Below are 12,115 nucleotides of genomic sequence, written 5' to 3' on the forward strand. Positions count from 1 at the left end.
AGGAATTGTCCGTGGACTTCCGAGACAGGATTGTGTCGAGGCACAGATCTGGGGAAGGGTACCACTAAGTCTCTTCCTAGAGCTGGCCGCTCGGCCAAACTGAGCAATCGAGGGAGAAGGACTGACAGACTGACAGAGCTCTAGAGATGGGAGAACCTTCCAGAAGTACAACCATCTCTGCAGCACCACCAATCAGGCCTTTATGGTAGAGTGGCCAGATGGAAGCCACTCCTCAGTAAAAGGCACATGACAGCCTGCTTGGAGTTCGCCTAAAGGCACCTAAAGAACTGACCATGAGAAACAAGATTCTCTGGTCAGATGAAACCAAGATTGAACTCTTTGGCTGAATGCCAAGCGTCACATCTGGAGAAAACCTGGTATCATCCCTACGGTGAAGCATGGTGGTGGCAGCATCATGCTGTGGTTATGTTTTTCAGCAACATGGACTGGGAGACTAGTCAGGATCAAGGCAAAGATGAACGGAGCAAAGTACAGAGAGGTCCTTGATGAAAACCTGCTCCAGAGCGCTCAGGACCTCAGACTGGGGCAGAGGTTTAACTTGCAACAGCACAACAACCCTAAGCACACAGCTAAGACAATGCAGGAGTGGCTTCGGGACAAGTCTCTGAATGTCCTTGAGTGGGCCAGCCAGAGCCCGGACTTGAACCCGATTTGAACATCTCTGGAGAGACCTGAAAATAGCTGTGCAGCAATTCTCCCCATCCAACCTGACAGAGCATGAGAGGATCTGCAGAGAAGAATGCGAGAACTTCCCCAAATACAGATGTGCCAAGCTTGTAGCGTCATACCCAAGAAGACTCAAGGCTGTAATCACTGCAAAAGGTGCTTCAACAAAGTACGGAGAAAAGGGTCTGAATACTTATGTAAATGTGATGTTTCATTTTTTTTAAATTTTTTTAAAATAAATTTGCTAAAATGTCTAAAAGCCTGTTTTTGATGTGTCATTATGGGGTATTGTGTGTAGATTGATGAGGGAAAAAATAATTGAATACATTTTAGAATAAGGCTGTAATGTGGAAAAAGTAAAGGGGTCTGAATACTTTCCGAATGCACTGTGTCATCAATGATACTATATTGCATTTAGATGACAACTAAACCCAAAATATGACATTGTTTTTCCATTGTGCCCAGTATGTGTGGGAATGCAGGGAATTATTTTCTGATTTTCTGATGATTTTACCTTCTTTATTTCCAACTATGAAATTATTTATATATTTTTCTCGGAATACTTGGGGAGCCAAATAATATCACCACTTTTTGTGGAACCCTTCCTTCCCTATGTATGGGCCTTGGTCAAAAGAAGTGCCTTAAATGGGGAATAAGGTACCATTTGGGACGTAGCATCTATTACCCTCCGTCAACACGAGGGGACAGCAGCTTGTGACAGCTAACCTCTGGCCACAGAACAGACTCCTACCGCTGTGCCTCCTGCAGCAATGACACACGGACACACGCCGTAAAGATGATTGGGTACAAGACCCTATTACCCTCGCAGCTAGAGAGGGAGAGGAAGGACGAGGGTGTGTGTGTGTGTGTGCGTGTGCGGGGGGGGGGGGGGGGGGGGGTGCAGTAAATGAGTAGTGTGCATCCAGCCGTAGCGAGGGGATAATGGGAAAGCAAAGAGGATCATTATCTCTGACAGCCTGCGCTGCCATGCACCTTATTCCCCTCCACAACTCACAGGAAAAAAATGGACTGGATGTTTGTGTATGGTGTTGGTGGGAATCTGAACTCCCTTTTCACTTTGTTAATCTTCTCTAAGTCTCCTTTACAGACAGTTGAAGTTCTACACATTCTTTTAGGCACAAGCTTTGGTAACTATGTTTCAGTAACTACTCTGCATTCCACTGAATTATTTAACAAGCTACAGATAATTAGCATGCAAAGAAGACTCAATATCAATCAGTCCGTTTAGCTTTGGAAAATATAATTGATGATTATTTTTTGTCTCACAAGGCAAATGGGTTCTAAAAGGACACAAGATAGCAAAGAATGGCTTTTTCCAGACATATCGACGCTATCTTACTATGCAATCGTTCTGATGGCTTATTATTAACAGCTAGTTATCATCAGCACTTTTTTTCTCATTGAAACCTTTGGTATGGAAAAGCCTCCGCATCAGTTTTTAAAGGAACTTGTCACAGGATTGACAGTACTTGCGCTGTGTTTGTGCATTTTTATGGCACCTCTACTCTACCCTACCCTTGTGTCTTTCCGCCCACCACAGCAGCAGTCAAGGAGGCATTTGCCCCAGGAATCTGGATCCACAAGCTGTCTTTCTCCAGTAGTTTGGGAATACCTTTACTGCTTGTGCTCGCAGTAGCGAGAGAGAACAGATGAGAGGTGGCGATAAGGCTGTCAACGTCATTAGCCTCCTCCCTCCCTCTCTTTCTCCCCTCCACTCTCTCCCTCCTCCTCCCATCCTTCCTCCCCCTCTTTCTCCACTCTCTCCCCTTCACAAGGCAGCCAGTAGAATGTCCTCAGGATTCTCCCCCCACCCCACTAACAAGAGTAGGGTTTAGGGATAAAACATATTAAACATAGTCCTGCAGGCTGTAACCAGCCCGGGTGTCTTTTGGAGGGACTCTGGATGGAGAATAGAACTGCTGCGTTCCCTTGTCTTCATGTAGAGGCTTCTCCTGCTGGATGTCGTCAGCTGCTTGGACCTTACCCTGGGACCCTTTGTCAACCCACTGTAGCTGCTCTTGGCTCGACTGCTCATTGGGCGACGTCTGCTGTTTAAAGTCCTTCTGCTCCCGTTGCTGTTGATCGCGCTGCATCAGGTCACACTGTATCAGGTCGCGCTGTAGTTGCTCTTGGTTTATCTGCTGCTGCAGTAGTTTGTCAGGAAAGGTGGTAGAGGTGGAGGTCGAGGTGTAGTCTCTTTTTCCGGGACACGACAAACAAAAGATGACCCCACTGGCAAGCAGGAAGCCGGCAGAGACAAAGGTCACGTACACGGCCCCCCCAGGCTCGTATTTACTGCTCTCGGGCACGTTGGAGTCCAGGAAGGTGGTGATGACCTCGTTGGTGAACCAGGAAGCGGGCACCAAGCAGAGAATGCCAGCCAGGATTAAGCAACCCCCCGCGGCAATGGCCGCGTGCCCCTTTGCCCGATGACTGCCCCCCCAGCGGGTGCACTTCAGCCCTAGGGCGGCAAGACAAAGGCCCAGGCAACCCATCATGCACGACAGAACCATTGTCGTCCGGGCGGTCTGCAGGTAGGCGGGCAGCGACAGCACAGAGTACTTCAAGGTGCAGCTGAACACGCCGGTGCTGTACCAGGTGCAGTCCATCCACAGCCCCTGCATCTGGGAGATGGCAGTCATGATGTTGGAGCCCACGTCGGCACTCACCTTCCAGTTGGGCAGCAGCGTGGCCACGGTGGCGCCCAGGACGCCCAGCAGCGCCAGGGCAAAGGCGAGGATCTGCATGGTGGAGGACGCCATCGCCGAGTTGCGAGTCCCCTCCTCTCCGGCACAGCGGCACCGTCACCCTGTGGTGGCCCGAGCCTGGCTCCCTGGCTCCGTCTCTCCCTATCGCCCCCGTGCAGCCTCAGGTCCTGACAGCAGATAATTCCTCAGTGCAGGCTTCAGTGGGCTGTGATAAAAATCGAAATGAGAATTGAACTGAGCGAGCAAGCGTGACGATCAGACGGAGGAGACAGGGGCTGGATGAGGCAGGTGCTGTATGAGGCAGGGGCTTGTGATGGGAAAAGGAAACTGCGCTCTGCTCTTTTTTTCTGCATTTTAACTCTGCATCCCTGGCTTTGTGTGACTGAGTTTTGTGGTGTTCATTTAAAGACTCAATTATGTGCATTTAAAGCTGCAGTGTCCTTCCTCTGAAAGAGGGTTACTCTTTTACAGCAGGCAGCTACTTCACTTCACTTTAGCTATGAGGTAAATGCTGCCTCTATACATAAACTCAATTTACAATATATGTCATTGCAGCATACATAAGCTATTTCAATAATCTTTTAGAATAATTTGTAATTTCTCCAATTCTTTAGTTTGTCTTCTATGGTGGTGACGTTCTGACATTAAAGACAACATAAATGCATTGTTAAAGTGAATCGTTTGTTTGTAATTGCAGTGTTTTGAGAAAAAAAGCCTCCTTACCTTTTGTGTGTCTCGGACAGTGTGCCGTGGTGCGTCAGTCTCTTCTCAATGTTTTCTGGGCACAAAAGAGATGGAAAAAACACCTAACAAAACAATAGGCTAAGCAGCTCAGTGATTCGCACCTCCTCCGTCCTCCTACCATCTCCTTAGCAACACAACATACAATTCCATCCTTTTCAGTGTCCAGTAGAGACATGGCAGCCGCACATTCTTGTTGCCTGTGAGCTACAGTACCACTAAGGAGAACTAAGTGGTGAACTGAGAGAAATACTGCAAAACTGAGCAGCAATGTGCTGTGAGAGTGGTTAAACAACTGGACTAGTATAACCTGAAGGTCATTGATTCAGATGAACAGCCGCAGAGCTAATGTCCTCTCAGCAAATGAGTAGTAATGATAAAAGACAGTAGTAAGCCAATATTCTTTATCACGGCATATTAAATGTCTGACTGAAATTTGCAGTTGAAGATATTGTTGGTCCCCTTTAATTGGTTCAATATATCATTTAGACAGCCAAGAGTTTTGAGGTTTGATTTGTCATTGGTGTTCGTTCGATGGTGGCTTTTTGTGGTGTTTCGACGGCGTCACTCAGAGCACAGTATAAACGGAAAGATGGCGAGGACCTGCATCCCCATCCTTTAGCCTTGCAGCTGAGAAGAAGGTGCCGCCTTTCAATTGACCGCATGAAGTATGGCCGACTGCAACACACAGATAAGACTGTGTGAACCGCCCCCTCCATTTGTAGAGATGGAACACACACAGCGCTGGTATCCCAACAACAGTCACAACCTATCCTTGAAGTAATCCTCTATCTATATATCCACACACTGTGACAACAGAGGGGAAAGCACCCCATAGTGGCAGACCTGCCCCAACAGGAACGATTACCAGAGGGATAAACAGAAAATATAAATGTTCCTACCCACTCCCACTCCCCCCCTATCCGACTCTACCAAACTGCCTCCTCCATTCCAACCCCTCATTTTAGGAAAGAAAGACTACATTCATTTGAAAAAAGGGGGAAATATTACTGGAAGAGAAGAGATCATTTGACCTGAGCCAGTCTGCCTACTCCCATTAACCCATTACCATGATATTTTCCAGCCCAGACGATGGCATGCAGCAGGCTCCCTCCCAGGCCTATACCTACCTAGCCACCCTCTGAGGGAGGGAGTATGGAGGGGAAATGCCACTGTGATTATTACACAGCTGTAGTCCTCATTACTCGACTCTTAGCTCTATGTGTACACCCCTCCATCCATTCCTCTGCATCCCACCTCTACTCAGCAGCATAAAGAGGTCATTCCCTGTGTCCCAAATGACACCCTATTCCCAACAGTGTGTACTAAGTAGTGCACTATATAGGGAATAGGGTGTGATTAGGGACACATAATAGATCCCAGAATACACTGCCCCAAACAGCAGAAGCATCCGGAAGTGAATGACAGCAGGAGTGACAGCAGGAGTGGGTTTAACTCAGGACCAATTTTGGGCTTCCCGCCTCAGACAGACAGTTACATTGAAGTCATTGAAATTGCAGAATCGTAGGCTGTGTGTGTGATGTGAGAGGACATGGCTGGCTAATATAAGTGGTGCTCCATGCATTTGTTATTTCTTCTTCCAGGCACACAGAAGTTGGGCTTTGATACAGAGCCGGTCTACTTTTAGTCTCAAAGGAAAAACAGTCTTGTGAATTTTACACACTGCATCTATCACACTAGTGTTCCTTATTGCTCTGTACAAAAAGTATATGGACTTTTACTACTCAAAATAGTAATATCAGGAAGTAACAAAGATCTTTTTAAGACCTGACCAGATAATCCGTTGTATCACCATCATTGTATTACCCAGTATTAGACAGTTATTTAGACCTAGAAAAAAATACTTGGATTTCAGTTGAAATTAGTTTCTTCCCAATTCTCCTCTATTATGTTACCAAGAGTTTACCAAGCAAGCTACACAGGCAGGTAAGGTCATGCACTTTTTTTTTTCGGGAGAGTGACCCTGAGGACAAGAAAACATACAACGAACTACTAACAGAACATCACTGAACATCTCTCATATGAATGGTATGTGATGTCTGGATATAATTCATATCTTTGAGATTGATGTCCTTTACCAGCCTGTTGAGTCATGGGACTACACCAGTGTATGTGATGTAGTGTTTTTGGTACATGGTTAGCTCTGAGAAGCAAGGGGAGCATGGGGAGAGGAGGGCTGGGTCGCAAATGGCCCCTTATTCACTTTAGAGTGCACAATGGGCCTTGGTCAGAATTAGTCCACTATAAAGTGACTAGTGAGTCTGGAACGCAGCCAAGGAGGGAGATGGGAACCAATGCAGCTCTAAGAAGAGTAGATTAGTGTAATTCTGGGTCTGTGGCCTCCACGAGAATAGTAGAGTAGTGTTATTCTAGCTCTGTGGCCTCCACTAGAATAGTAGATCAGTGTTATTCTAGCTCTGTGGTCTCCACTACAATAGTAGATTAGTGTTATTCTAGCTCTGTGGTCTCGACTAGAATAGTAGATTAGTGTTATTCTAGCTCTGTGGCCTCCACTAGAATAGTAGATCAGTGTTATTCTAGCTCTGTGGCCTCCACTAGAATAGTATAGTGTTATTCTAGCTCTGTGGCCTCCACCAGAATAGTAGATTAGTGTTATTCTAACTCTGTGGCCTCCACTAGAATAGTAGATTAGTGTTATTCTAGCTCTGTGGTCTCGACTAGAATTGTATAGTGTTATTCTATCTCTGTGGTCTCCACTAGAATAGTAGAGTAGTGTTGTTCTAGCTCCGTGGCCTCCACTAGAATAGTAGATCAGTGTTATTCTAGCTCTGTGGTCTCCACTAGAATAGTAGATCAGTGTTATTCTAGCTCTGTGGCCTCCACTAGAATAGTAGATCAGTGTTATTCTAGCTCTGTGGCCTCCACTAGAATAGTAGATCAGTGTTATTCTAGCTCTGTGGTCTCCACTAGAATAGTAGATTAGTGTTATTCTAGCTCTGTGGTCTCGACTAGAATAGTAGATTAGTGTTATTCTAGCTCTGTGGCCTCCACTAGAATAGTAGATCAGTGTTATTCTAGCTCTGTGGTCTCCACTAGAATAGTAGATTAGTGTTATTCTAGCTCTGTGGTCTCGACTAGAATAGTAGAGTAGTGTTATTCTAGCTCTGTGGTCTCCACTAGAATTGTATAGTGTTATTCTAGCTCTGTGGTCTCCACTAGAATAGTAGATCAGTGTTATTCTAGCTCTGTGGCCTCCACCAGAATAGTACATTAGTGTTATTCTAGCTCTGTGGTCTCCACTAGAATAGTAGATTAGTGTTATTCTAGCTCTGTGGTCTCGACTAGAATAGTAGATTAGTGTTATTCTAGCTCTGTGGTCTCCACTAGAATAGTAGATTAGTGTTATTCTAGCTCTGTGGTCTCCACTAGAATAGTAGATTAGTGTTATTCTAGCTCTGTGGTCTCCACTAGAATAGTAGATCAGTGTTATTCTAGCTCTGTGGTCTCCACTAGAATAGTAGATCAGTGTTATTCTAGCTCTGTGGCCTCCACCAGAATAGTAGATTAGTGTTATTCTAGCTCTGTGGTCTCCACTAGAATAGTAGAGTAGTGTTATTCTAACTCTGTGGCCTCCACTAGAATAGTAGAGTAGTGTTATTCTAGCTCTGTGGTCTCCACTAGAATTGTATAGTGTTATTCTAGCTCTGTGGTCTCCACTAGAATAGTATAGTGTTATTCTAGCTCTGTGGTCTCCACTAGAATAGTAGATTAGTGTTATTCTAGCTCTGTGGTCTCCACTAGAATAGTAGATTAGTGTTATTCTAGCTCTGTGGTCTCCACTAGAATAGTAGATCAGTGTTATTCTAGCTCTGTGGCCTCCACCAGAATAGTAGATTAGTGTTATTCTAGCTCTGTGGTCTCCACTAGAATAGTAGAGTAGTGTTATTCTAACTCTGTGGCCTCCACTAGAATAGTAGAGTAGTGTTATTCTAGCTCTGTGGTCTCCACTAGAATTGTATAGTGTTATTCTAGCTCTGTGGTCTCCACTAGAATAGTATAGTGTTATTCTAGCTCTGTGGTCTCCACTAGAATAGTATAGTGTTATTCTAGCTCTGTGGTCTCCACTAGAATAGTAGAGTAGTGTTATTCTAGCTCTGTGGCCTCCACTAGAATAGTAGATTAGTGTTATTCTAGCTCTGTGGCCTCAACTAGAATAGTAGATTAGTGTTATTCTAGCTCTGTGGTCTCGACTAGAATAGTAGATTAGTGTTATTCTAGCTCTGTGGCCTCAACTAGAATAGTAGAGTAGTGTTATTCTAGCTCTGTGGCCTCCACTAGAATAGTAGAGTAGTGTTATTCTAGCTCTGTGGCCTCAACTAGAATAGTATAGTGTTATTCTAGCTCTGTGGTCTCCACTAGAATAGTAGAGTAGTGTTATTCTAGCTCTGTGGCCTCCACTAGAATAGTAGAGTAGTGTTATTCTAGCTCTGTGGCCTCAACTAGAATAGTAGATTAGTGTTATTCTAGCTCTGTGGTCTCGACTAGAATAGTAGAGTAGTGTTATTCTAGCTCTGTGGCCTCCACTAGAATAGTAGAGTAGTGTTATTCTAGCTCTGTGGCCTCAACTGGAATAGTATAGTGTTATTCTAGCTCTGTGGCCTCCACTAGAATAGGGCATGTATAGTTGCCTAGTAGCTCTGCTAGCTTCACGTTTGGTTTGTGCTTTATTGTTTTGTTTGGTGAGTTTCGATGTATTAAAATATCTGGAACTCTATGCACGCTGCGCCTTGGTCCAATCATTCAAATGAACATGACAAAAGATCCCACCACCAAAGGACGAAGCAGCGTGGTCAGGAGGAGCAGGGATCCTGGGCCCAGGAGAAAAGTGAGTGGAGGACATCATGGACATGGGAGGAAGTTATGGCAGGGGACAAGACCCTGCCATGGAAGCAGGCAAAGGCAGCGAATGAGGATCAACGGCGACTCCGAATTTCACGACCACGATGGAAGCCCGAGAGGCAGCCCCAAAACACTTTGGGTTGGGGGAACACGTGTTGGTCGGCGAAGCCGAGGGACGAGTCTGGGAGCGAAGAGGAATAATGGGATGGTTGAGGCGAGTGATGAGGTAGAGTGGATGTTTTGGTGTCTGGAGGAAGACAGTTGCCATGAGGAGCGTGGGACTAGTCAGGCACCATGTTTTGCGGAGATACGCAATGTGTCTCCAGGGCGCATCCACAGCCCGGTGCGTTCTGTGCCAGCTCCTCGCACTTGCCATACGAAAGGGAGCATCTAGCCAGGACCGGTTGTGCCAGCTCAGCGCTCCTGGTCTCCAGTACGTCTCCTCGGACCAGGATATCCTGCGCCGGCTCTACGCACTGTATCGCCAGTGCACCCTCACAGCCCAGTGCGTCCTGTGCCAGCGCCCCCCACTTGCCAGGCTAAAGTGAGCATCCAGCCAGGACGCGTTGTGCCAGCTCTAAGCTCCAGACCTCCAGTGCGCCTCCACGGCCCAGTATATCCTGCGCCGGCCATACGTACTGTGTCTCCAGTGTGCCTTCACAGTCCAGTACGTCCTGTGCCTCCTCACAGTTCCCAGTCCAGCGCTTCCGGCGACAGTTCCCAGTCCAGTGCTTCCGGCGACAGTTCCCAGTTCAGAGATTCTGGCGACAGTTCCCAGTCCAGCGCTTCCGGCGACAGTTCCCAGTCCAGCGCTTCCGGCGACAGTTCCCAGTCCAGCGCTTCCGGCGACAGTTCCCAGTCCAGCGCTTCCGGCGACAGTTCCCAGTCCAGCGCTTCCGGCGACAGTTCCCAGTCCAGCGCTTCCGGCGACAGTTCCCAGTCCAGCGCTTCCGGCGACAGTTCCCAGTCCAGCGCTTCCGGCGACAGTTCCCAGTCCAGCGCTTCCGGCGACAGTTCCCGATCCGGAACCTCCGGCAATGTTTCACGGTCCGGAACCTCCGGCGACGTTTCACGGTCCAGACCCTCCTGAGACGGTCTACAGCCCGGAGCCTCCTGAGATGGTCTGCGGTCCGGAGCCTTCAGCAGGGGTTCTCAGTCCAGAGCCTCCAGCGACGTATCTGTGAGCGGAGTGGGTACTTCGCCCCGCACCGGAGCCGCCCCCGACGCCCTATGTCATCCATCATAGATGTCCACCCGGACCCTCCCCTATTGAGTCAGGTTTTGCGGGTGGAGTCTGTCATGCCCTGACCATAGAGAGCTGTTTATTCTCTATGTTGGTTGGGGCGTGATAGTGACTAGGGTGGGTCATCTAGGTGATTAATGATTTATGTTGGCCTTGTATGGTTCCCAATCAGAGACAGCTGTTTATCGTTGTCTCTGATTGGGGATCATATTTAGGCAGCCATTTCCTCATTGTGCTAGCTCTGTGGGATCTTGTCTATGTATAGTTGCCCAGTAGCGCTGTTAGCTTCACGTTTGGTTTGTGCTTTATTGTTTTGTTTGGTGAGTTTCGATTTATTAAAATATTTGGAACGCTGCGCCTTGGTCCAATCATTCAAACGAACGTGACAGCAGGAGTGTTATTCTAGCTCTGTGGCCTGGCCTCCACTAACTGGAGTAGTAGCCGTTGATGTGTAGGCTAGTTGTTATTGTCACATTCTACTACTCCTTGGTTCCATTAACTTTGTGGCTTGTTTGTGCTTCACTCCCATAATTTCTAAGGGACAGTAGTACCTGGTACTGATTAGATGTTGTTGTCGCTCTCCCTAATATTGCTCATCAAGTTAGAAGTTCAAGTGTCAAGTTGTATTAGCCGTATGTGTAGGTTACACATGATACACACCGTCCTACGGAATACTCCTACATCATCACCTCAGGTTCATTGAAAGAGAGCCATTGATAACGTTTAATGGTGGAGGAGATGATAACTGAGGACTATTGTTTAGCAGTAACAGACTGTTATTCTGTTGTCACTTCCAAGGAAGAGTAAAATTAGAAATCCAGCGATAAATTTGTAATGATGGTTTAAAAGGCGGCCCTACCCAGAATTATTTAAATACATTTGTAATGATGGTTTAAAAGGCGGCCCTACCCAGAATTATTTAAATAAAAAGTTATTGTTAATGTCAACTGGCGAGCACGGTTCCAACTTCCAACGTTTTCACTGCCTGTTTAAAGTTTGTTTTAAAAAGAAATGTTGAAATTGGTCTGACAGCCAAGGAATTTTTATTGTGTTGTAATGAAAATAGTCATACAGTAAAACCGGGCAATTTAGACGATTCATTAGTCTGTTATTCATTACAGGTTGCTATTGTGTTTGTTGTTCCCTCTTTAAAGCCTTGTACATACAAGCTCATAAAAAACCTGTGTTGAGCTCATTCAGCAAATCTATTTTTAAAGGGAAAAAGCTACAGTATGAGCAGCCAGCAGACTAACAAAGACCCAGTAAAGTTTTTTAGTTAAGAGACAAATGGATTAGTGAATTCACTGATGTTTACTGTGATGACAAGCTGTCCAGCAATGAGAAATGTTGCATTGTAGTGCTGTTAGAATACTAATGTGTGATACTACAGATTTAGAATCTTAATTTGATCACTCTTTTGTTGCTGAGGATTTTCCTGCACGGCAGGAAAGGCAAACTTGTAGTGTATTCAAAGTTTAAAAAGGCTTCTAAAGTTTGTAATTTCCATTTTAAAATGTCAGACTTGATTTGCCATAATGAAAAATGTATCAACAATTATTCTTCACATAGTAATTCCAGGCCCCCAGTGTCCAGTCTGGAGCGTGAAGTCACCAGCTCTGCTGGTCGGCTACTGTGTAGCAACATAGCGCTGCCAAAAGCCCTGGTCTGCCCTAGAAAGCTGATGTAAAGTACGATTGACAGAACAGCCCCCAAAATAAAAATAGACGGCCGTTTTGGGCTCTAAAATGTGTTTATTATGATCAAGTTAGATCTTCCCAGTGAATTATTTGAAAGTTCCCTACAAATGGAGATATTTTAATTAAATTTAATTAAA

General features: G+C 46.0%; 1 protein-coding gene and 1 long non-coding RNA gene across 2 annotated transcripts in view; one reads left to right on the forward strand and one right to left on the reverse strand.

The window, feature by feature from the left end:
• The window catches only part of LOC149981403 (uncharacterized), a 169,870-nt gene that overhangs the window by 63,759 nt on the left and 93,996 nt on the right, over window positions 1-12,115 (forward strand). The window lies entirely within an intron of this gene.
• On the reverse strand, window positions 1,236-4,791 carry LOC110529455 (claudin-20-like). Its single transcript, XM_021611631.3, has 2 exons — window positions 4,140-4,791; window positions 1,236-3,621 (listed from the first exon to the last, which is right to left on the reverse strand). Exon 2 carries the CDS (start codon window positions 3,468-3,470, stop codon window positions 2,556-2,558), a length of 915 nt encoding a protein of 304 aa, XP_021467306.1. The 5' UTR covers window positions 3,471-3,621; window positions 4,140-4,791; the 3' UTR covers window positions 1,236-2,555.

The sequence above is a fragment of the Oncorhynchus mykiss genome, chromosome 8 (genome assembly GCF_057628025.1).
Source record: "Oncorhynchus mykiss isolate SJ-2025 chromosome 8, ASM5762802v1, whole genome shotgun sequence".
Taxonomy (NCBI): domain Eukaryota; kingdom Metazoa; phylum Chordata; class Actinopteri; order Salmoniformes; family Salmonidae; genus Oncorhynchus; species Oncorhynchus mykiss.

What these genes read in the sequence shown, in the direction of transcription:
- LOC110529455 (XM_021611631.3), bottom strand. Translation starts at nt 3,470, where the DNA reads ATGGCGTCCTCCACCATGCAGATCCTCGCCTTTGCCCTGGCGCTGCTG.